The sequence below is a fragment of the Aythya ferina genome, assembly GCF_964211825.1.
Source record: "Aythya ferina genome assembly, chromosome: 8".
Taxonomy (NCBI): Eukaryota; Metazoa; Chordata; class Aves; order Anseriformes; family Anatidae; genus Aythya; species Aythya ferina.
Window position 1 is genome coordinate 27,782,861 of NC_140304.1, and position 26,147 is coordinate 27,809,007.

Here is a 26,147-nt window from a genome sequence, read left to right on the forward strand (position 1 = left end):
ACTTATTTATTAAAAAAGCAATTTTACAAATTAACACTGATTTGGCAAATCCCTCAGAAACATCTAGTAACATCCATGAAACTAGCAGCTGCTCTGATATTATCGTACAAAGTTCGTATTTCTGAGGAATATCTGTAGTATCCAGCAAGCACAACAGGGCACTGCTGCCACTGCCTTGATCCCGTGACAGTACACACAAAAACCCCACATTACCCTGTCTGCACGCCTCTAGGATTCAGTCAGACGCCCTGTGGCTGTAAGGGTTGCCTGCACAAACCTTTCTGCATGATCTGCGGTTCATTTTGTCATTGCCAAGTTTAGACCTCGGATGCTTTCCTAGGACTGGCTCACTCCATACATTTCACCTTCTGTCCATTGGGCACTTCACTCTGTGCTCACACAGACATGCACTGTCCTCTCATACCTGCCTGTTTTACCCATTGCTTTCTGGTTTCTTATGTCCAGCTCAGGAAAAGGATTGCACCAGAACCTTAAAAGCTACACTCTGAAGTTAAAAAGCACACAGCTATGTTGCTGGCCTGTCACCACCTCCTTACCCACACATTCCCAGTCAGAGAGATGGCAGCAGTTGAAGCAGTTGGAAAAACAGGACTTTTACTCTGCCACACCTAGGAAGGGGAGCCTGGGAGTTTGGTACAATCCACCATATTTTGCTTTATTGAATGCAGATAAGGAAAGGAGGGAGCAGCAAGTGACACTGCAAAGCTTCACGCACTACTTATGCTTGCACAGCTACTCTCACATCATCATAACTATGCCTATCTCAAAAGCACTCTCAGGGGAAAAAATCCCAATTCTTAGGTACAAACCAGTTAGTTGATGGAATCATTGACAGATACGTCAAGGACAGAGCAGAGCAAAGCCACACTGGCCACCCTGAGGATATGTTTCTGAACCAGTGGGCCAAACAGGTAAGGCAGAGCTGGTACACAGAGAAGCCTGGCTTCAGCCTGATCTGGCAGTGACAGCAACTGAGGGCTCACAGGTTTTAATTCAGCTGAGTAATGAGGGACAAGGCAGTGCTCACATTAGAAGCAATGAGGTCACAGCCCCATAAAATCTCCACTTCCACTGATTTAGTTTGCTTAACGGGAATTCTCTGCAAGAGGAGATATTTCTTCTTATTGCAGTTGCTTCCCTATTAGCCTTAAATATTCACTGCATTTAGCACATGGCACTGTTAACTCTTCCAGAGCACAAACAAAGGAGTTGTCACAAACCCTTCTGTAACATCTCACGTCCCCACCTTACCCAACAGGCTCTCACATTTCTCCAGGATCAGAGATCCAAAATGAGTTTGAATGTAGGTGCAATAACAACCAAAACGATGCGTCTGAAATAAAACAGTTTGCAAGACATCTGATGTGAAGAGATGAGTACTTAAAAGAAGTAGCATAGAGGATACACCGAGACAAGCAGCAGAATTCAGCATAGCCAGACTGAAGGTTATGAATATAAGCAGAGACCACATCTAGAAAGACAAGACCACGGAGGTGGTTTGGGGAAGGGGAGAGACCGACAGCCTCTTTAGGAACAACCATCTGTCCTGGTTTCAGTTAGAACAGAATTAATTTTCTTCCTAGTAGCTGGTGGAATGCTGTGTTTTGGCTTAGGATGAGAAGAGTGCTGATAACACCCCGATGTTTTAATTGTTGCAGAGCAGTGCTTATACCAAGCCAAGGACATCTCAGCCTTTTGCTCTGTCCTGCCAACAGGCAGGCTGGGGGTGCAGTAAGAGCTGGGAGGGGACAGACCCAGGACAGGTGACCCAAACTAGCCAAAGGGGTATTCCATACCATCTGACGTCATGCTGAACAATATATAGGGGTGACTAGCCGGGGGGAGGGGGCCGGACTGCTCGGGGTTAGGCTGGGCATCGGTCAGCGGGTGGTGAGCAATTGCATTGTGCATCACTTGTTTGTACATATTATTATTACTTTCCTATTATCACCATTGTAACATTATTGTTATTATTGTTATTATTATTTTGTTATTATTATTTTCCTGTCTTATTAAACTGTCTTTATCTCAACTCACGGGCTTCACTTTCCATTTCTCTCCCCCGTCCCAGAGAGGGAGGGGGGAGGGTGAGCGAACGGCTGCGTGGTATTTAGCTGCCAGCCGGGTTAAACCACGACACCATCTCCTAATGATTTCTACTTCGGTCATACCAGGGGCACAGTTATTATTTGATGTAAGTAGTGGACCCAAATAACAGACCCACAATCTCACCCAAATATGGCAATCTTGTTTAGAAAAAATGCTTTAGATTTTCTACTCATATGGAAAATTTAAGCACTGAGTGACACTCACAGCAGTTAAAAGTGTAAGTGCCGTGCTAACTGCACTCACTTTAATACTATTGAGATCTCTGGGACATTAGGATTCGCCTTTCCATTTCTACTGCTTTGAAATGGAGGCAGTACTTTGCTGAATTTCAGCTGAGATGGTGAATCAATTGTACTGCACAAGCATTTATTTTAAACTTTCTGGAAAAAAGAAATAGAGTTAAGTGCATTTTATTGAGAGCTAAGCCTCCCAGTTACATTTTATCAAAGAAACAAACTTCTTTGCAAAATGTAAGCAAAACCAATCCAACCATTTTATCTTCCCCTGTTTGGAAATGGTGTATTTCAGCTATGAAGTTAAATTTAAAAGGCTGTTTTATCCATTAACATGACTCACAACCCCCCTCCCCATCAAACACTACATGACCCTCTCCTGCGTAGGATTGTACTGAGTTCAAGCTAGCTGATTCTGATTCAGTTTTAAAATCATATGCTCAGGAAGCATAACTGTTAAGCACTGCTTAATTAGTGAAACATATGTACCCATGGCCACTGAAGGATGGGAACTTCTACCCACGTATCTGCTGCCATCATAACACAATTGTTGGCACTGACAGTTACAGGAGATTTCCCTTAATAAAACTAAACAAATTCCTGCTTTTTGGATGAATAAGCTCAGAATTATAGCTCTATTCTTATGAAGAAAGCACTTTAGGGACATAAAATACAATCATATCTGGCAATAAGAGATGCAATTTCTTGGCTATTTCAACTCCAAGAGCCCTAACTGTTGAAAGATAGATAGAAGATAAACATCAACTAAACATCTGCCCAGAAGATAAACATCAACTACAGGCCAAATTTTGCTCCTTTGACAGTATGACTTATGAGATGGGAAAGAAGGATCAGAGACAACTTCTCCATCTAATGACCTGAAAGAATAGCAGGAAAAAGCTTTTGTGTGTGCACATATAGCACTAAGCTTTGGTTTTAGCTAACCATTACGTTTATTTATTTATTCTTAATAAAAACATGTATTTCATACCACTCTTCCACAACTCTGTAAAAAACTGGCATTTGGGATATGTAGGAGTACCCATGTCTGAGAGTGTTTGCAGTTTGTTCTCTTTGCATCTCCTCTTTTTTCCCCAGTGTACCTTTGCAGGAAAACATTGTAGAAGTAGTACATTCTGGATTGTCTTATTTTATGTGCTGTGCTTCCTTCTAGCATGTGTTAAAGGATAAATTATTCATAGAACATACTGATACGGACAATTTATCTGAAACTGAGGGATCAGCAGTGTGCAAATGTGCATAGGCGACCACCAAAGCCTGCTGTGGTGAGCGAGACACCGCTCAGTACTGGGACACTCCATTTGCAGAACACTGCATGTGTCTCTTCCTTCCTACACCTGAACTAAAGAGTCAGCATCAGGGGAAACAAAGCCATTTTGCCCTAACCTACTGCAGATAGAGCCCTGACACTGGTCAGGCCATGGTTTTCACGTTTAATTCTTGCCGTTTATGATGACTATCTTACCCTTAACCTTAAGTTGATACAGGATTTTCCATTTAATTACAACAAGCCCCCATTGCATTAACAATGAAACTACCTTCACTTTTCCTGTAAGAATGCAATTAAAGGTAACTACCAAGTTCTTTTTGCTTGCTAGTTTGTTTTGAAGGAACTCAGGAAAATATGATTATGGGTTGAGATTTTTCCAATGTAACAATGGGGATTTTTCTGCAATTACTGCTGCTTTTGAAGGAGCTCTAATACTTTAAGCATTGATAAAGTGGCAGCTGTACATGTTTAATTTCTGAGAGCCAGGGCATAATGCACAAGCATTAATCCCTCCAGCTGTCCAGTAATTAAACATCATGTAAAACCCAGAAGATACCATTGCTGTGCTACCTTATCTTATTTATGAAGGACTTTCATTTGTTAAATCTATAGTAATTTTCTTTCCATTTTTTGGAAATAATTGTAGATTCCTCCACCATGGCAAGTGTATTCAAGTTACAGTTACCTTTTATAAAAATGCCAGGAATTTCAGGCTAGCCATGCTTCTTTCCACCACATGCTGAAATAATCATGGATAATTGTATTAGACAAATATTCCTTCTTCAAGCACAAATGCAACAGCATGAACTTTAACCCCATTTAAACTGGTGAGTTTCTCAGGGAGAATATATGGCAAAATCCGATCCTTTGGGTTTGGTTTCCCTCTGAACTGACTGAGGAACATTACACCGCTGTGTGCCTAACCTGTTAGTGAAGGCAACAAACTGAATTCCTACCTTGGATGAAAGCATGTATTAATCATGCCGCAAAGGAAGACAAAGTTAGTGCTACATTACCACCAAGCAAAACTCTCTCTCTAGGATCTGTGTAGAGCTGGCCTGAAGAGGATTAGTATGGTCAAATGCCCATAGATGGCACTGGAAGCGTGGCTCTTAGATGCAAAACACAGGCACCTTTACTGCATCCAGAAGGAAATAATGAGATGACAGGATGCTCCTTACCGCTACACCATGAGACAACTTCCCGGTCAACAGAAAGGTCACATTTTCTAATTCCTGTGGGCACAGATACAGGAACACAGTGCAGAGTAAGGTGGCTTTAAATCAGCTTTCCCCACTTCAGCTGGCTCATCATCAGGTGGATCTGCTAGAAGGATCAGGCCAGCTTTAGTCTGCTTGAAGTTCTGCTTTCTGCCAATAGCTCTCAGGTGATATGAGCGCTATTGTGCAGGTTATTGCAAAGAGCGGATTCGGAAATTTTTCTGCACTTGGATCCTCCAAGAAAAGGACCACTTGCTTCTGAGCACTGCTGCTTTTTACAGAGAATCACACATGTGCCTGGAGCTTTGCCAGAAAGCAGTTAAATGAAAAGTTCCTACCCTGAGGGGCTGAGAGATGATATACAGCATGAAAACCTGGAGGCTGTGAGCTACCAGGGGAAGGACATGTGGCTTACAGCTGGGCAAGATTCTGCTTACTGTTGCCTCCCTCATTAATTTAAGAAATATTACCCAGTTTGCTCAATTTTTATCTGGCATATTGTCTCTCAAGACTGAAAATCCAGAATTAATTCTGAGATATACAGTGGACAAGTGGAAGCTGGAATTATTAGTCCAAAACTCACTTGAGCCAGCAGAAGTCTCCCTGCTGACTATCAGACAAGTGAAAAATGAAGCTCATCACTGAAATGAGTAGGAAATCTGGGGAAGAAGTAAAAAAAAAAAAAAAAAAAAAAAAAGTTACAGGAATGGGGCTATCATGTGAAAATTAAGGCATAACTCAGTCTCTGCTGCTGTCAGTGAACACAGCTCTACTGCTTTTTCTTAAAACATCTGAAAAAGCAGAATATTCAAATACTACATTAGAAAGACAGGCACCCACATCCATAAAGATTCCTAACTTGCTTAAAGCTCAGCAACTTAAAGGTGTATTTAACAAAGCTGTAGAGGAGCTGGGACCAGCATCACCTGCAGGGACCAGCAAGTTTAAAGAGGAAAGCAAATTGATCTTGCAAAGTACACAGCAAAAATAGGTGTGAGATATAAGTACACAGCTATTAGATCTAAAGATGTGGGACCTGTGAGTCACTGAAGCATGCTCAGGTTAAAAGAACATCCTCCAAGTGCAAACAACTCAGTGCCACATAAGCAGAGATTTATGGGTTTCATAAATGCTGTGCATGTCTGCATAAAGGCCTTTTTGGGAACAAGGAAACACATGGAAAAGGGAAAAAGGCAAAAACACACAAGAATATGTTTGAGAAGACCTTGCTGTCTCATATAACACAAATACAGTTATTTTCAGTTACAGCAGAAGATACCCGCAGTAACAAGGTTGTCCCTGTTGTGAGATTCTTGCAGAATTCCTGGCTCTCACCCTGGCCCAATGTTAAGAGACTGGTCTAAGTGTGTCCTTTCTTATGTGCACAAGTTCCCATGCAGTGCTTTATCTCCGTGCTATAATTAAACTGAATAAATTATGGTATGGGAAATTAGCCTACCAAAGCACCAACAAATACAGCCTTTCACTGTATCTGTTACAAAAGAAGGGAAAATTGAATTCACTTCCAGCTCCTTATCTGCAGGACACAATTTCTAACTGGATGCAAAAACTGGTCCAGGAGAGAACTGGTAACACGATCAGAAGACTCGGGAACTGTACATTGCTCTCTCTCTTGACCATCCTACACAGCCCACTCAGGAGGAGCAATAGACATGCCCATTGAAGGAATGAAATGCCCATTTCAGCTGTGATGGGATGGTAGTACTTCCTTTTTTAAAGTCATGCTGAAATTCTCTGCATTCCTGAGCAGCTGACAAAACACTGGTCATTGTCTCTCTCAGCAGAGATTTAACAAGTTCTGCAGTAGTTATTGAAATCCAGACTGCCCCTGAGCTGTGATGCTTTAATTACAGTCTCTCACATTCAATTTCTCTTTTTAGACTCAGTAAACGTGTTCCTAAACTTATCCAATCTATTGTGAAGAAAGTTAAGGTACATCAGGAGCAGGCAGCCTTGACCACAGAAATCAGAAAGGGGAAGCCAGTACCTTCAGGCCAGCAAATTCAGGACTGTGCTTACATTATAAACTGCTGATATCAGTACTAGAAAAGCAAATTGACTTAAGACTACAACACACTTAGTATTGTAAAGACACAGATTACTTCTGCTCCACAGAACCAAAAAATGAGTTTATTTTGGTTTTATGTACTCTGTGATTTTTAAAAAGGTAGGTATTTGCATTTTCAACAATTGTTTGTGCACCGAACATTAGTAGTGGACTTAAAGCCTGCTGCTCAGCTTGCTGGAAGTAAGTTACTTAGGCCGACAGGCACTTAGCTAACTACATGCGAGGATTACTACCCACAGCTAATCCCTGGTGCAATTACAACCTGTGCAGACACAAATCTGGATGCCTAATTACCGATGCTTTATCCACTGCAGGTTAAATAACACAGTTTCCATTGTCTCCTCGGTGGAAGTTTGGGGAGAAATTTTTCCTTCTTATTTGTGGGTGAACAACATACCTGTGCCCAGGTATGTCCAGAGCTTCCTAACTAAGCAGCTGAACCTCTTGTCTAATGGAGGTGCTGCAAGAACAGCATACAAGACTGCAAGTTCTTTCCTTTCTTGAAGAAAAGTTATCCTAAGCTCTGCAGTGACAAATCCACTTCAGATCACACAGGGTGCCAGGCAAAACAGCTGGTCTTCAGCAGTGACCGCTAGAAAAGGAGAGGGCTGTAGGACACCAGTCTGTTTTCCATTCATGCAAGATAATCCACCAAAGATGTGGCCAATACAAAGCTTAAAGGAGATTGCATGTGCAAACTCTCAACACAGAAATTACCACGAGCACAAATAAATTGCTTTCTAAACATTTGTCCTGAAAAACGTGTTGTCTGCGGACAAGTTTGTCAGCTCTACGAGAGCTGCAGCCTTAGCTACGACATGGTGCTCTGCGCTGAGGGGCTGCAGCTGACAGCCAGTGGTGAAGCTTCATTTAAAATGAAAACAAAAAAGTGAATGCAGAGGAGAAAAGAAAAAAAAAAAAAAAAAAGAGGTCTGAACCTAGGAACAGACTTTTTTTTTTTTGAATCGTGATCTCATCTGCTACTGAGATAAGAGAAAACGGATAAAGAAGGATTCTATATGGAAAAGAAATGGGAATGTTCACAGAGTATCAGTAGATAGGCTTAGTGAGGTTTTATCAGATTTGGACAAAAGGGAGGATAGCTATCAATCCTCCACAAGCTCTTGGAGTTTAAACAGCTAACTCATTTATTCTCATCCGTGATGGAAACACCTTAATTTGACAAGCAATCTCATCAAAAATGCTCCCACTCCAGCTATTCAAGAGTATCTCCTGTTTCCCTCTCAAAGTTAATTTAATGCCTCTGAAAGGTGCTGAGCTGACAGATCTCAGGACTGAAGGCCTCTGATGTTTTTACCCACCCAGAAAGCTCAAAGTTTACTTGTCAGTGCCCTTCTGCCTCACCGCTGGCTAGAGAAGAGCCCATCCCACATTCAGACTCAGCAGTGACTCCCCAGCAGTGACTGCCAATTTGTATCCACTGAGGTGGCACCAATGTGGGGACGACACTCAACCAGAAGGAGCTAGATGATAATCAGTAATTCATTTCACATGAGTTACCCAACAACCATCAGAAGAGGGTAATTTGTCCTTGGATTAAATTTCCATTTTAAGAACCTAAATGTGCACTAAAAATATGGCACATAAGCAAGGCTAGAGATGCTGAAACATCGAGAAGGGAAACACTCAGCTATTTCTAAATCCATTAATAGCATCATCATGCTGAAATTATGTGGCGTTCAGAACATATCTAAATTCATTTTGGGGGTTACCTCAGAGCCTTAAAAAAAAAAGTTCAAAGCAAGCAATTTCTAATAAAGTATTATTATAAATAAAAAACTCCATGAGACGACAACTGCTAATGTGAGCAGCAGCATTAAATTAGTCGAGGCAGCCACCAGTGTAAAGTTGTTTTAACTTCACTAACTCATAGTGGGAAAAGAATAATTTTTTTTTTTACAATTCTCTTCTGAACTTGCCTTTAATCCAATTTAATGAAAAAAATAAAAAAGCATACGCCATAGACAGAACCCTGAGAGTTTCATACAGAAAGCTGAAAAAGACTTTAAAACTGCCAAAATATCAGTAGCTTAAAGGACAAAGGACCAGGGCCCATTACCAACTTACGACATCATCATAATTAATAAATTAGGAATGGTTTGTGCACAAGCACTTACTTCCACATGAAACAGGAGGCAATGTAAGGCAACCTATTTCTTTTCCTTGCAAGCCAACCCAACCGGAACTATGCTGCACAAACTCAGAGCAAGCCCAGAGCTCATCCCACACACAGCAGCCTGTTATCATCACCCCTGGACCTCTGAGTCAGTGCAATATGGAATGGAGATGCTTTGGAAAAGTTTCTCGCTAATCGGTATTTCATCAAATTAGTGAGTCACATTGAACCTTCATACTGAGCTTTGTTACACAACTTCAATGAAAAGGCAATGTGGATTATGAACTGGGTAGGTGTCAGACCCCAAAATTGAGTTTTCAAATTAAGAAACGTCAGTGTGTGTTTACATGCACTCATTCAGCCCTTTCACCAGTAATCTGCAAGTAAACATAGTATTTCTGATATCACCTGAAATGACTATAACACTGTCAGAGGGTTGAAGGTAATCACACAGAACAAGAGACAAATTCTTAGTAGCCTGGGACCATTTGCACTTAATAGCAACAAATAATTTAATAACAACATATAACTCTAATAACACAGTTATATGAGAGCAATAATAGAAATGTGATTTCACTTCTGAACAGTAGTGGTAAGACTATTCCCTAAGTTCCAGTGGTCTGTATAAAAAGAAAGTTGGAAAACCATGAAAACCATTTGGGATATCAAAGGGAGGCACAAAAATGAGTCAAGCATTCATTCAAAAGAAAATACTTGACAACAAGAAGCATAAAGAACTAAATATGTTTAGTCTATCAAAAAGACAGTTTGAGAAATGACTTGATTACACAGTGTAGGAGTTTTCACAGAAGGAAAACACTGTTAAAGAGCTCTTTCATGCAGCAGAAAAAAGGGCTAATAAAAGGCAATGGCCATTTAGGGACTGAATTTACAACTGTTACAGTAAACAGTATATCATTCTCTCTATGTCCAGTGAAATCAACAAGCTATTTATAAAGAAACGTCCAGGCCTATCCATTATATCCCAGCAGAAGCTAACCTAGCCCACAGGGATATATTCTGCAGGAGGAAAGAGGGGGCAGTAAGCTGCCGAGCTATTTGAGAACAAGGTTTGAACATTGTTATTGAAATCTTTAGCACAGCACCTGGTATTAAGCCCTTATAATCATATTCTAAACTGACTATATTCTACTAGAGCATTAAAAGAATAGTTAATTCTCACTAGAGTTCACATTCTCCAGCCAGCTCCAACCGGAGAATCTGTCTTTCCTCACTTTTTCTAAAATCCACTACTTAGCATTGCAAATGTAGAATGAATGAATTTTGTTGGCAAGAAAAGTCATCCTTTTACATGTAATTTGTAATAGCCACTCTAGAACTTTTATAGTCCTAAGGGGAGATGTTGCATATGTATTAATGTATTACTCCAACTCACCAGGAGTGCAACCAGCCTCATCAATGCCACTTTCACAGTCCTTCTGCCCATCACATCTCCAGGACGACGGGATACATTTGTTGCTTGAGTCTCCACAGCTAATTTTTTCAGCTGGGCATACTTGTTTAGCTAGAAAAAAATAAAGAAAGAAAAAACCACAAGTTTAACATATTTCTAGATATTGCTAACATTGTTTGCACTTTTTTAAAGTTATGTTGATTTTGTATGGCTTAGTTCTGAGAAAACTTGTCATGAAATCTCAAGTCAACTGTGATTTTGAGGTATGGCTGCTTAGATCTCCTGTACATGTTCCCCAAGAGAGACCACAATACTTTTACATACAAAAAAAGAAAAGAAAAGAAAAAAAAAGACATTGTTTATATCAAGAACCCCATAATCCCTTAACTTTAAACTCAAAGGAATTGAGGGAAGTGGAACAGAACTTAGATTCACATACAACTAGCATTTCGTTGCAGACAGGCTCTTGTTTCTGGCCATCTCAGTGACCTGGTGTTGCAATAAACCATGCATAGGCCCCACTGTTCTTTACATGCTCTTGTAGCCTGGCTGTCCATTCCTACTTTCTCCTTACCATCTCAGTCTGTGCATGGCCTGGAAGTGCTCAGCTTTATGCTGAGGCTTTGCTCTCCACAATGTGCTGCTGCCTCTTGAATCAGGTCTCCTTGCAAAACTATTCTGCATTGCAAAAATTCCTCTTTTTTTTTTTCATACTTGTGTAAAGAGCAACATATCTACATTTATTGTGACAAGGCTGCTCAAATGTGTAATGTTCCACTGTTTCAACAATTGTTTAGTATTCTGGAACCACCACCCAGTTGGACAGGATTTGCTTACTAAACAGACCAATTCATCTGTTCAAAAAGTTACACATTTTCAAATGGCATTTCCATTGGTATTAATGAGGATAATGCTATGTATGGCTGCAGGTCTTCTGAAAAGGGAGGAACCTCAATTCTGAAATAAAAACTAAAAAAATCTTTCACCTTACTCTGCCCTGGTAAAGAAATTTATGCAAAGTCTGCTTCCCAAGTACTGAGCAAGAGAGGATGAAAATTATACCTCTCCATTTCCACCTGCAGAAGAAGGCCTTAGAGGGCTCTCTTACAGTCCCAAAGCATCAATCAGCCACTTAGAAAGCAATGTCATTTAATCCCAGGATTTCTCCATCTTCTCATCACCTTGAAGCACTTTTACAAGCAGTTTCTAGAAGCTGTGGGCAACCAATACATCAGGAAAAATTAGGTCCTGCCACAGACAAACAGTTAATAGAAGATGTAATGAAGTTTTATAACCCTGGGGCGAGAAAGCATTTTTGTTGAAATTTGCTCACTACAGACCTAAATAACATTTAGGAACATTTCATAATCTAAAGGCAGGGAGTGGGGTTGGGGAATCCTACTTAGGCTTTTTAATTATTATTTTACTGGCAGGCCAGTAATAAAAATCACCTGACACAGGAAAGGCTCTCCAGCAACAAGGCACTGGGATCAACACCTCTGCCAGCTCAGAGCCGTGTGCTGCCACGGGCCGGGACAGCTGTGCCACCACGTCCCATGCTTTCCCCTCAGCCCTGCTCTCCCCTCTAAGCATGACTGCAAGACCACTCGGAGGTGCCAAACACTTGTGTCCTTCCACAGAAGTCAGACAGCACTTCTGAAAACCAGGTCACTCGTGAATTGCACAAAATGGTGTAAAACCAGAGGCTTGTTCTCACCCTTCAAGAAGCTGACTTTGCCTCATCAAGACAGGGCTGTTCTGGACACCATCCCCAGAGCTGCATGCCGGGGCCCACCTCCCTTCTTTAACACATCCAAATAACTCATGGAAAGAGAAGGAAAAACAAACTCTGTGGCAGCTTGTTGGTAAGCAGCAGCCACCTCAAACAAGAGAAACGGGAGCTAAAATCAGTCTGTTTGGCCCACAGCCCCTCAAGCACAAAGGGCTCCCACCCCAAGCATACCGCTTCTGCTGCTGATACCCAGCACTCGCATGGGCACTTACAAGTCTGATGAATGCCACTTGGAGAAATAAAAATATACAGCCAAGTCAATACAACTTTTTGACCTTCACACAGAGCCAGGTGATGATCAAAGACAGCACGCCAGCAGGTCAGGCCTTGTGGTTGCCAGGGAAGGAAGGCGGCGGAGGCCTCACCTCACCTCACGGCTAATGGCGGCACCGCTGAGGGGAGCTCTGAGGAGAGGACAGCAACTGAGGGGAAAGGGAGAGGGAGGGCCACAGGCTGCACGTCTGTGAGGCAGCACAAGAGGCCTGGGGAGTGAGAGTGGCACAAGGCCTGGCTGTGGGGAAAATCTGAGATAAAAGTAACTTTCTTTCCCAGATTTGTCGTTCCAAATGAATTGCCATGGGTTTGCACTTCAAAAGTTTGTCTCTTCACTGCATTTGTGTAGTGCATTTGAGAGCGAGGTTTATATTTGACTAGCATACCGGGAGAAATGGGACACCAAAAAAGTCATGACAGCATTTTTTAATCAGGTTATTGGTCTCCACTTCAAAAAACTGTTCTAGCTCTTCTTGTTCAGACTACAGTCATGGAAAGGAATTGTGTTGACAAGTACGACCATCTTCTTCATGCTCATAGTAACTCTGTTGAGAAAGCACTAGCAGATAACAGAGGGAGGATCCTACGTAAAACTCAAAGCTAAATTCTGAGGAAAACCTGCATTATTTCAGCAAGGTTGTTATTTTCACCTAGAGACACTGCAGAAGTGCAAGTGGACTCAATGTCATTGCTTGTGCTATGTAACAGGCTTTTAGTAGCTGCAACCCAGACTTATATTTCTGTTGTGCATGCCGCTAACGCAAATGCAGACCTTTTGGGCTTACGTGACCAAAATATTTACTTCCTCCTTTCTTCACCCACAGAGAAAGGAAAGGGTTAGTGCTGTACGTGAGAGTGAATGGTCTTACCCTGGATATTGACTGGACTAATTCGAGTTATAGCAAGGTCTGCCTTTTCAGAAAAGCACCATTAAACAACTTGGTTGAAATGTCAGACACATCAACACCAATTTATCACAATGAACTGCAAATGCCAAGGATGGACAACAATGGTTTATTTATAAGGAGACAAGAGCAAAGAAGACAAGAAGGTTCCATTTACTCACTACCGCCAATGGCACATTCTTCTTTTTCTTTACATGAGGCTACAAAGTCTTTCACAGAACCACAGAGCCTAACTGGCGCCCCACTGTTTGCTTCCTCTTGTGCCACTGCTGTGCTTTTCAGGCTCCGGACATCATGTATATTCAAGAAAGCCCAAGAAAACAGAATTGATTTACTTTCAGAAGACCATTTGTCAGGTTCTCACCAAACAGGTACTCTAAGAGCATACACAAAATGTAATTAAACAGCTTCTACTGGTGGGAAACCCACAAGACTTTTCATCAACAGACTGAACAGAACCCCCTTTGTGGAAATACATCATTTTACAGGTCTGAAGAGTTTCTCTACCTCTACTGAAATAACTTCCCATCCTTTCCAGACTGCCTCCTTAAATTTTCCAAGGTTCTTCAGAAATAAAAATAAAAATAATTAAAAAAAAAGCTAAAACTTCATTTTGCAACAGAGAAAATACTATACTAAAGTGGTTTAATTCATCCTGGACAAGCCAATGAGTTGTTCCTTCACAACTTCCACTGCTACACTTACTGTGGACCTTAAAATTCCTGCCTAACTCCCCATCACCTTCAAGAATGGTTTGGTTGTTCTTTGTTAAAAGATTTTTTTTTTTTTTTCAACAAGAACTTCCCTCCTTGAATACTGTCCTTAAATCTTCTTTTGTCATAGCTGGCATTCCTGTCTCAGAGATATACCAAGAACAAAATATATGTTCATATGTACCTGTGTACAGAACTAGTACCTCCATTTTCTCACACAAGACAAGCATAACTGTTAAATGAACAACTGTTCAGAAGAGAGGAAGGGAGTTTTGGTAAATTCAATACTCAGAGATCCCAATTCCTGCAGATTTACAGTTCAAACAACAAAAAAAATTCAGTCACAAGTTTGCATGTATATTGTGTAATATATATATATACACATACATACATATATATGAATGTATATTCCAGTCTACACTCATTACTGACTTGCATCTGATACATCCCCAGTGAAGTTTTTGGGATGCATAATAAACATTTCAGAATCCATCTTGTGAATTAAATTACTATCACAGCTGAAGGTACGTGCATTTAGTCTGCAGTGGTATTTTCTTTCCCTTGCCTTTTCTTCCATCTTAATGTGGAAGCTAGGAAAAGAGCTTTCTACTGCATTTGCCCACACCTTCCCTCTAGCCCAGAACAGGTTGCTGTTTCCTTCGTTTACTTCACTTAACCCTACAAGACATCAGATTTTCTGCTAAAGAGTGTTATATAAACATATGTGTTATATTTAGTTATTCTCTCTTATCCCCTCCAAACCCAAACCAAACCATATCAAACAAGATCCCGGTTTACAGTGAGAAGGGCTTGCATGGGGGCAGCAACATCTGTGACGGATGTGTCTCGGGAATTTCTTTGGCACTGGTGCACAAAGCACATTGTGACTGCATAATATAAATTACTATGAGCAACTCAAAAGACAAATTAGGAAAGACTAGCAAGAAAACGCAAATAGAAGGGTCACGAAATCATATTATAAATGGCCTTAACAGTTGAATCACCTGATAAAAAGTTAGATTCTGTGGTCTAATTTGTTTGACAGTAATTTCTGTTCAGAAGTTCCCAGAGAAATGGATTTAATTCCTTTGCACTGCGTAGTACAGCCCTTACAACAGCATGGGTTAGGAGTCTTCAACAATCACACGACTCCTGCCCTACCTAGAGATGGGAGGGATAAAATAGGCTTAGTGTACAAAGGGTTCAGCATGTTTAGAATAGATAGCGTGTACCTTGCTCCGATTATCATCTCTCAGATCAGAGTGAAATAATCAAGAATTCAAAATCCCAGGATTAATCCTAATTGCTGAAACAGATTGACTGCCAAAATAAAAGCGAGGTGGCTTTTACAGGACAAGCATGTTTCACATAAATGCTGCAAACAACCTCAAGGAAGAAAGTTATTCTCAAGGGTAGTGCCCTGAGAATAGTTTTAATAGGTTATAAAACAATTTATTTATGCATAGACTAATGAGGTGAGACATTTGTACAGTGGGCTGAAAAGACAAATGACATCGGGTTTTATAGTAACAAATAAGCAAGTTTCAAGTCCTGGGACTAAAGTCATCTGCATGGCTCATGAAGGTTTCTTTACCAAAGTTCAAAGCTATCTTGGCACACTCATGGTTTGTTTTTAAACCTGTCCAGAGATGTCTACTTAGAAAACTTGAGCCTGGATGTAGACAGCCTTTAAAATTTATCGTGATCCACTGTGTTCCCCCATGATTAGTGATGCATGATGCTTTCAAGGCAATTCTGATTCAGGAAAGCCGTAGGAGAATAAAATACTCAAAGGTAACAGCTGACCTAGCACACAGACCGGTAGCAACGTAGCTGGGAATCAGTGAAGTTCAAACACAGACATGCTATGGGAAGAAAGAAGAGCGTCAAGGAAGAAATGAGAGTCAGGAGGTTAAGGCAGCACAAGCTAGGCATGAATGGAAGTCAGCTAATTAACCCTGAGAAATGCAACTTTTGAAAGGAAAACTTGTTCACTGCCCTAGATCAGAGATTCCAAAGCCTGGTGGGCAAACAGATTTTTGAACAACTTTCAAACTTTCTCACGCAGCCCCACAGCTGACAAATCGATGCATTTAGCTGCTGAATACAGCTCTCTGGGCCAAAGGTGAGCAGCTGGGGAACAACTGCCTTAGCCTTCCTCCAGCAACGTGTGACTTACTGCAAGTCTTTTGTCATCTATTCAGGTGGCAGTGTCAGTGTCAGCTGTGGGTAGAAGCAGCACAACCTAATTTCTGTTACCTGGGTGTCCCATGGGCACACCAGACCCAACTCTGAAGCCTTGATTTGTGAAGCCTATCCCTCGTGACTTGACCTAGAAGAGACTGTGGGAAGAGATGTTCTCTACAGAAACATTGTCAATACCTATATTCTCCCCATCCATAGCAATACTTCTTTATTTGTAGGCTTTAGGTTTAAATACACTGCAGCTTTATTAACATCAACCTTCCTCACTAAAGATTCAGTGACAAAATCATCCAGATTGCAGCACACAATAAATCAATCATACTTCCCTGTGCGTTTTGTAACTCAGCAGAGTCTGAAAGCATCTTGGAACCATTTCTGTACAGATAATTTTAGACAAGAGATGCATTTACTTTTTATTGAATCAAATGTTATTTGACCATTTTTTGTTTACTGATACAAATGATAAGGAGTTTTCTAACCTCCCTCCAACTCTGTGGCACTGTGATCCTGGACTGTTAAAGAGAAACTAGCACTAAGCCTACCTGCAACACCTTGGTCACTGCTCCATTTTTTAGACAAGTTGTTGAGCACAGCTCCAGGAGCTAAGAAGGCTGAAAAGCTGAATGCTAAAAAACTACTGATAATCACTGATATATTTTTCTTCCCATATATTAATTTCTAGAATTCCCCATAATATACATACCAAAGTGCTCCGGTCCTATTACAGCAAAGCCAGAAGCAAATTCCAGAAGAAGGCTTATTCCACACACATTCTGGCACATTTAAGCTCTTGCCTTCCTCACTTCTGAACCCAAGTAATGCTCAACTCTAAACCAGGCTTGTAAGCACAATTTAAATAACAGTCCATCAGAATATGTCAAACCATTAACAAAAATCAGGTACTAGATATTTATCTTAAATTGAAGACAGGAACAAATCATATTAGAATGTTTTGAAAGTACTTCTAAAAATCCCTTAAGTTGGAGAAGTGCTGAACAGCACAGACTGTGGATTTGAAAGTGCTGAACAGATTAATGTGAGCATGCACAACGATGCTGGAATGAACCCGCTGGCCAGCTAGCTTTATAAAAGGAGTGTAATGGGAACAAAAAAATATGAAAAAAGCTCCAATGATCCTCACAGTAAGCAGCTATGTATTGTGTGCACCCATTTAGCAACACATATACCAAGAATTATGTGGCAAAAGCTTACATTCCCAGTTCTTCCCAACAAACCCCACTGACTGAAGCAGGAGAGTACTTAGTCTGAAAACGAAAATGTAAAATAATCTATGTAATCTGGCAGATAATATATACGTGAACTGTATTATGTACACCTTCCTGTGGCAGTGTCCGTCTCTTGCTCTTATCACTTAAGCAATAACGAGGAAACTGTCAGATATACTAGTATATATGTCAGATATTTAGGGTAGTAAAGATAAGGATAGTTTGGTATCTGATGAACTCCTAATGAATAAACTGTTAATTGTGTAACCTTTCTTCAGTACAGCAAGTCTTCTGCTCATCAAGGGCATGGATTAAACAGCTTCTCTGCTCTAGAGCATCCTTATAATTAATAATATATTCTTCCCACTTCTAAATATAACCTATAATGAGATGCTTTAAAGAATCCAAGCTGCACCTTTCACCAAGAACGTTTGATCAGAGGAAAACGAGCCAGAGTTTGCTCAGACAGGGGAGCCTGCTTTTACCGTGCCTGTCTGCTTCCCCGTCCTGGTGGGCCCAATCCTGACAGGCAGAGAGCCTGCTTCAGGAACAACCTGTAAAACCTGCTGATGGCAGAAAACACCTTCCCCTACCTACAGCAGTTTCTTTCCATCTCTGGGGATATTTTGTGCTGATTAAAGGTGCACAGAAGTATCATTACATATTAGATAATTGCTCTTCATCAAGCAGGAGTTAAGTCCGTGAGAACACTGCCATCAATCTACCTATCAGGCAGGAAGCTGACACACTGCAAAATCTCACCAGTTAGGTCTTTCATCCATGTGAAATGTTTCCTTTCAGAGTTTTTTTTTTGTGGTTTCCATTCCATTGGTCCTGCTTGTCCATAATCTCTCCCTCGTGAACTTTAAGATTTTTATATATATATATATATATATATATATGTATGTTTGTTTTTTTTTTTTTTTAAGTGGCTAATTTGGTAGACTCCCTTGTAAGCAGACAGAGATGCTTCCTGTCTTTCAGAGTTATTATGCACACTTAAGAGAAAGAACTGTTCAGAGTACAGGGCTGGACTAGCAGAGAGCGTGGGGTCTGCAAGCAGCACTGCTGCAGCAGGCTGTGGGGAGGGACAGGAGTGAGAAGCCAGCTCTCAGCCTGCTGAAAAACAAAAAGCAAACAACAACAGAAAACACCAAAACACCTTCTTAGGGATGCAGAGTTAGCTACAGCTCAGAAATCAGTTGCCTGAAACTGTCCTGGATAGACATGGTGGGCAGAAAAACCACAGTTTATTAATACTTTTAAAAATGTATATTCTGACGCACTTTTTCTCCTCTTTTGTTATTGACACCAATTTTTATGTTAACTAAAGCTGATCTTCTGTCTTACATCCTTTTTGGACTTTTTTAAAGATGTTAAACACAAGGACAGATCTAGGCAGTGCCACATACAAGCTCTGGCTGACTGAGGGTCCCATCACAGCATCTTTTGACTGCCTCTGGTGATCTATGAATGATGTGGTTGGGGAGGAGGAAGGAGGGTGGCTCTCCCCTACCCATGAACAAACTATTTTCCCTTAAATGAAGGAGGCTATTTTTGCCCTGAAAAATCCTTCCCAGTGATCTGGATGCCCAGAGAATTCCCAGATGGACTAACTGCCGGTGGGAGAGCTTACTGCAGCCTGCAGCATCTGGGCCAAATGTCTTGATGCATAAATTGTGCAGCTTCGCTGAAGTCTGTCCGCACCGGGCTGAGACAAATTCCCATGTTTAAAAGCTATGAGACCATTAAAATAAGCCAAACACACAGCAAAAGTTTGTCATTTCTACATCGACAGGTAGATGATCTGGTTAAGACAGGTATCTATTTTGATTTAAAGACTGCAATTGATAAAGATTTCTGGACAAGTGAACCATTGGTGATAATGAATTTGCTTTTCATACGGTTAAGAATTCCTCATAATCCTTAACGTACCTGACCATAAACTTTTCATGCATACTTCCAGGTTTCCTTATTCAAAGTCTTTTATTATCTGAATACCCCTCGTACCTAGATGGTAATAATTTCAACTTTTGATATTTTTTCTTATGCTGTTTTTCTATGGAAACAAGGCTTATACGCTAAACAAACAAAGTCTAGCTCATGAAACTTTTTGTTAAGCCTGCGAGATTGGATTCTCCTTACTTGCAAGAATCTGACCCACATACCAAGGAGGGTAAAAGCTCACAGAAATGTAGTATAGGATACGGGGTCTTAAAGGGTTGGTTATTTGGCATTTTAACCTTTTCAGCAGGAAGACTTTCTTTCTAACCTAGCATATTTAAAAGTGGAAGAACAGAACTTTGAGACAAGATTCTGTCATCTGTATGTAGGTAAGATTGCATTTGGTCTAAAATAAGTAATTTTTATGCATTTCAAGTTGACAGCACACCTCATTTCCTATGCAGGTCAGATATAATTTCCTTTCCAGCCACTTAAGACTTGAGGGAGTCTGATGTCAGAACTTTAAACAGCTTACTGCACTCGCAGTGCCTAACCTTTCCAGAACCTCCTCGAACAACGAGACAGAGCTGTCTTTATGTAGGTTTCCCACCTGCCAACTGCAGGAGAGAAGACAAGCAGAACTCATGGGGAGAGGATCTAACAGCCTAAGAGCTTTGCTGGAAGCCCCAAAGCCCAGCATCACATTAACAACAAGAACAAGAAGCCTCTGTCCCTGCCTGCTAGCATCGGGGGTACAGGATGACAGGCAAGCCCGTGTGCTCCTTCCACTCATCAGCCTGCGCCGTGCAGAAAGGTCAGCTATACCGCCGTGAGTCAGCTCCTCTGCAGCACGGGCATCTGTGCCACCTTCTCTGAAGAAAACAGATGCCAGGCTGCTAATCTGCTTTTACGAGAGGGAAAGGACAGCTTGGCAGATATTTTGATCCGTGTCACAGTTACAGCCTAAGCCTGGAACAACACACACTTCTGATGATCCCAGGCTAGAGTTAATAATGAAGGCTGAGCTGAATCTGTACACCCTCCAAAATGTACAGGAAAAATCTCTTACATGCTCCTAAAATGTAACCAGAAATATGAAAACTTTCTGGAAACCTAAAGAATTTTTCATCCTGTTGGGGGGAAAAACAACAAAACAAAACAGCAACAACAACCCAAGAGTAGACATGGGAAATCAGCAAAATCCAGTACCTATTTCTTACTGTTTGCAATAACCCCAATATTCTGACTGACTGTGCCTTGGGAAGTGTGCTCAAATCGACATTCAAGCATATTACCTGACTGCATCAGTCTCTTGACATCAGTTACTGCAGTGAAGGTAACACTGACGCCACACAGAAAAGTAAGACCAGCCTAGAAGTCGCTCCAGCACCGTGATTCCAGCACTGTTTCGAAGCAGTGTTTATTGTTCATAAACCAGGATATTTAATAAACCAGGATATATGGAAAATCACGTGCAAATTTTGAGAGCATATTCGCAATGAAGATACAAAGTGCTCTTGGTGACATTAAATTAACAGAACCAGACTTGCTCTGCCCAGCCTCAGTAGTGTACAGGCCCAGTTCATAGCATGGTTTTACTCTGTGGATGTATATACCATGCCACGTGCAAGAGCTCCAGGCCTAGCACGTGATTTTTAAGAGACAGATTTGTGCACCCATACTTTGTGTGTCACCCATGGCTGCCCTAACTGTGCATCACATCGTCACACCGAAGAGCTGCATGCTACTGATATTCCTTTTTCTCCTTCTCAAACCTCTCCTTCATCTCCATCCAGTCCGTTTGATCTCAAAGGATCTCTGGGAAATTGGGCAATTACAGCATGGAGAAAGTCTGCACATGTGCGGGTTTGAACTATCAACACTTTCTCTTTGGCTCAGTAGGAGAGAAAATGTGTCTTGGAAGCCAGAAACATCAGCCCTACTTCTCATAATATTTGATGAGCAGACAGGGATGTATTCATTCCTTCTGGGACATATGTTACACAACAGCTTCCACTGGAAGCTGTTTTACACTCTTTGGAAGAAAACACTTCTTCCAAGCCAGGAACATAGGAGATAAATGAAAAAATCCAAGTGAAAAGGAGGAATGTGCAGAAACGTTGTTAGGCTATGAAAAAGAATGAACTTATCCCACAATTGTGAAGTTCCCGATTTTCCAAAATCATTGCGTACACTTCTCCCAGGAACCTGAATCCCTTTATGATTATTTTTATATTTGTTGTGCACAATGTTAGAGATCTCTATTTATTACATATAAGAAGGATCGCTTCCTTTTATCTTTATTTTTTAGATTTACTTTAGCCTTTTCTAAACATTATTTTATAGCTTCAAGCTACCTCAAATATTTTCATAGTGGTCACCTCCCCGGTATTTAGAAATCACCACAAATAACTCCTCACAGCTTCTTATAATACGTGTAAAGAGAAAAGTACTTTGATTTATGTTACTAAATGCAGTCTAAATGCTTTCTCCTGAAGACAGCATTTAAAAATGACAAATGTTTTATAACAGATTATGGAAATATAAAGGGCTCCCATCTCATAAACAAAATTACACACATGGAAAGTCCTTGCTCACTGGTCTATGGAAGGAAATTGTAACACAGAACTTAGACATGTGTGCATAAAAGTTGGTAGACATAAACACAACACAGTGGCCACTACTACATAAAACAGAATCTTGCACGTTAGCCCTCAGAACTGGGGCTAGAATTCAGGCCACCAGCAATATGGAACCACCAGTAAGTACTGTTCGGATCAGTTACTTTTTCTATTTTTCATTACAAGTATCCTTTAAAAGGATAAATATGCATTTCAAATAAAACAAGGTGTGTTGTTTATATGAGCAAAATTTGGCAATGAAGTAAGGAAAAGGAACAACAATCACAATTCTGCTTTTTCCTCAGAATTCTGACACACAAACATTTCTCCTGAAAATGCCACAGCCGAGATTACTGGCTCATGAAAAGTAGCAAGAAATAGCTCACAATGCTGTAAAGAAAGGAGTGCAACCAGTACTGGGACAACGTCACACTGCTATTCCAGAATGATGGGCTAACCTGTAGACAACCCAAATATCCATCCCGACAATCCAACGGCAGCTGGAAGTAGCAGCAGTGACCTTTAAACTCCAGGACAATGAAGATCATCCACAGCATGGATTAGAACAGCAAGATGCAAAATCTGAGAGCACATATGGAAAGGATGCTCTGTGCCTTAAGGCTACACAGATTCAAAACTTTTTTTTTTTTTAAACTCTCACACTGCTGGATTTGAAGAAGTTGCTGAAGCTCAATTCTTGTCAGATCCTGTGCACCTCACCGCCCTTACTAAACTACTGATGCATGTACACATGATATTAAAGCATGGACAGGGCCAGATGCCTCCCTTCCCAGTAGCACTACAGAAGTCTGCAAAAGAAATGGCTTTCCAGAAGCCATTAATTTAGGGTACTCAGCTCAGAAGAAACTGCCTACTTTTAAGCTTTCATAAAAGGTGGATTTAAAAATTGATAATCTTTTCCAGAAATCTTGGCCCAGAACCTGTACAGATATTTCCTTGTGCACTTCTGAAAGCCTAGTCTGTACTCCTTTCCTTCACCCCATAGAAAATGGTAAATTAAGAAAATAGTTCATTAAAGAATTATGGAAAAAAATATGTAAGGGATAGCGAAAGAGAAATGTAAAATTTTAAATGTCCTTATGTTGTCAAATTCTACTGAGTTAATAATAAATCTGTCAAGAAATTAGACCAAGAAGAGTACCTAAATTAAGAGCTTTTAATCCCAGTGGTAAAATCCAACCACAATTCATAGCCCTACCATTAACTTGTGTCTATCAAAGAGCAGCATAATCAGCAGACTTAACTCTAACTACCTAGTAAGATATGGTGGCACTGATGTCAGCGGTTTGGACAAAATCACAGCACTCTGTCTTCGTAGATGGTGACACTTTGAATGACTTCACTCACCTGCAGTCCCCTTGCATCTCAGCAATGTCATGCAAGCCCCCTGAGAAACATGTACCAATACCCCTATTTTGTAGGTGTAAAGCAGAAGAGCCATACTCTGCCGTTGGCACCAGAGTTGTGTTTCTCCCTTCCTTTCACCCTCCTACCTCAGCTGCTGCTGCTTGCTATGCCCTCCGCACCTTGCATCTTCTCCTACTTCTTGCTCATCCTCTTCCTCAAATCACCCTTGAAGGCTTCATTTGCCAAATCTACAATAATCTCGTTAAGAGAATTACACATCTATGTGTAAGTGTAATGATCAAGCTATTCCTGGCCTCAGATGAAGAACCCTTTGACCCTATTACCCTCATCTTTGTTCTACTCCTTCTGCTCTCCCTCCATTTCATTAGTCTTCTTGCTTTACTTGTGTCTGCTCTAATACAAATCCACTCTAAAACCCCACATGGGAGTAACTTCCCCATGGTGTAAGCTCTCTGTGCGAGAAAGCAGCTGCACGGGTCTGTGCAGAACCCCACTGGCTTCAGTAAAGCTCAGGAGCAAATGCAATTACTTAATTATAAAGGAAATAGTGAACACTATTAACAGACCCATGTGTGAGCTGCTTTCTGAAGCACCTCACGCACATCTTGGTGCTGCAATAATCACTGAGTGTAATCACGGTTTGTAAAGTGCTTGCTGGTTATCAGATAGAAGTACAATTTAGAAAGGGCTCAGAATAGAGCAGTTGAGTGCAAAAAGGATTTAAAACGTGCTTTTAAAGTTGAAAACATTTCTTTAATCCCTTTAACGCAGTTTAGTTTGCTGCCTGGCTTCAATATAATGGATCAGGAACTGTTTCAGTGAGTTTTGTATCAGATAAGCAGTTAGGTAATTAAGGAAACAAAATGGAACTTTAATTATGCAAAAAACCCACCCATAGATTGTTCTATTGTGATCTCCCACAGCAGTGCTGTTTCTTATAAATGAACATATTGTGCAAGCTGGGGAGAAACCATTGATTAAAATAATCAAAAGCCCTACTAGAAACTTAGACATGTTTTCCTTTGTAAAAAAAACAAAACATTGTATCTGACTAGTGAGAGATTTGAATTGCTTCTTCCAAAGCCCACGTTATTCTCTCCTCACAGATTAATTTAATTAAATCCATTATTACAAGTTGTTTTTTTTGTCTTTTTTACATAAACTATATGAAAGCTTGGTGTACTCTGATAAATCTGGAAGGTTAGAAAATTTTACCAATAGCATTTTATCTTGATTTCCTTCTAATCATTTCCAGCTGTAGCAACTTGTCTGATTAGTGTGCCATTTCTCAACATGCCAGCAATCAAATGCTTGTAAAAGTGAAACACTACTGGTTGCACTTACAGGTAACTGATAAGCAGATTTTCAGTTCCTGCTCTGAGAAGGTGGAGTATCATTAAACACATGGTCAGAGAGGTCAGAGGCATCAGGAGGAATCCCCAGCTGGCGTTTTTTATATACATATATATATATATATATATATATATACACACACACACACACACACACATATATATATATATATACACATATATGCCAGCCCTGGGCAGCCACATACGGCCCAGTATTACAGACGATCTGGCCCAGCAGAGGCTGTGCCACTTCTCCAGAAACTCAACAGCACAAATGAGACTTGGGAACTCATGTGTGAGTGCATGTGGGTCCTTCCCCTTTCTTCCTCAGGCTAACCATGAAGTGATTGTGAGCGTGAGGAGGAAGGAATGCTCCCAGACTGTGTGCTGGGCTCCACTGAGAGCCCGCTGGTTACAAACAGCGATGAAAACACATTTCTTCAGAAGTCTCTCAACTGTGGCTAAGAGTCCAGCATAAAGCCAGGGGGCTCTCTGAGCCTCTGTATCAGCAGCTGCTCTTTCATTTTCCCTCTGCCCAGGCTCATTTTCTTTCTCTGGTTCACAGAGATTACTCCAATTCTAATCAAAACAGGGAGCAAAAAGCCCCACAGAACACTAGGGGGACAAAATTATACAAAGGATAAAGGAGCCAAGCAGCATTGAGACCATATCCGTCGTAAAAGAGATTACGGCTGCACAAGTGCTTCTTATCAATAGGGAAACTAAAGCCACAAAAGGTCCCCAGATGAGCAAACATAATTAAACCTGCCAAGATGAGTGATAAAAACTGTAGAAAGAAAAAAATGCACAGGTCTCCAGGAAACTGCCAGAATTCATCATAAAATGCTTTTTCCTGCTACCTGAAATCCATACCTTACTCATTTCAAAATGAAAAGATTCCCTACATGTGCCACAACACTGGGATTTCACCTCATATCTGCTGTTACAGCATCTCCTCTCTGCTCTGTCAAAGGACAGAGCATACAAACAGCACCCAGGACTTTTCAAAAATTCATGCTGTGAAGGCACACGGTGTCACACTGCGTTACACTACCTCCAGCATCCACAGCAGCTGAAAGGAAATCATTCTGCAGCAGTGCTGGTATCAGCTGCACGGCCACACAGAGACAATTGCTTCATCAAGATCAGGACCCAAGCTCATACCAACTGACGATGCTGCTTTTCCACACTAAGGTGACAACTCTTCTGAGGT

At 40.9% G+C, this 26,147-nt stretch overlaps 1 protein-coding gene across 4 annotated transcripts in view; it reads right to left on the reverse strand.

Annotated features, from left to right (window-relative positions):
* LRP8 (LDL receptor related protein 8) overlaps positions 1-26,147 on the reverse strand; it is a gene marked incomplete at its 5' end in the record, with an annotated part of 168,799 nt that overhangs the window by 31,917 nt on the left and 110,735 nt on the right. For all 4 annotated transcript variants that reach the window (XM_084528448.1, XM_084528447.1, XM_084528449.1 and 1 more), the window contains one exon: positions 10,497-10,625. In XM_084528448.1, coding sequence (XP_084384574.1) covers positions 10,497-10,625 — 129 coding nt within the window. The remainder of the gene's footprint in view (positions 1-10,496; positions 10,626-26,147) is intronic.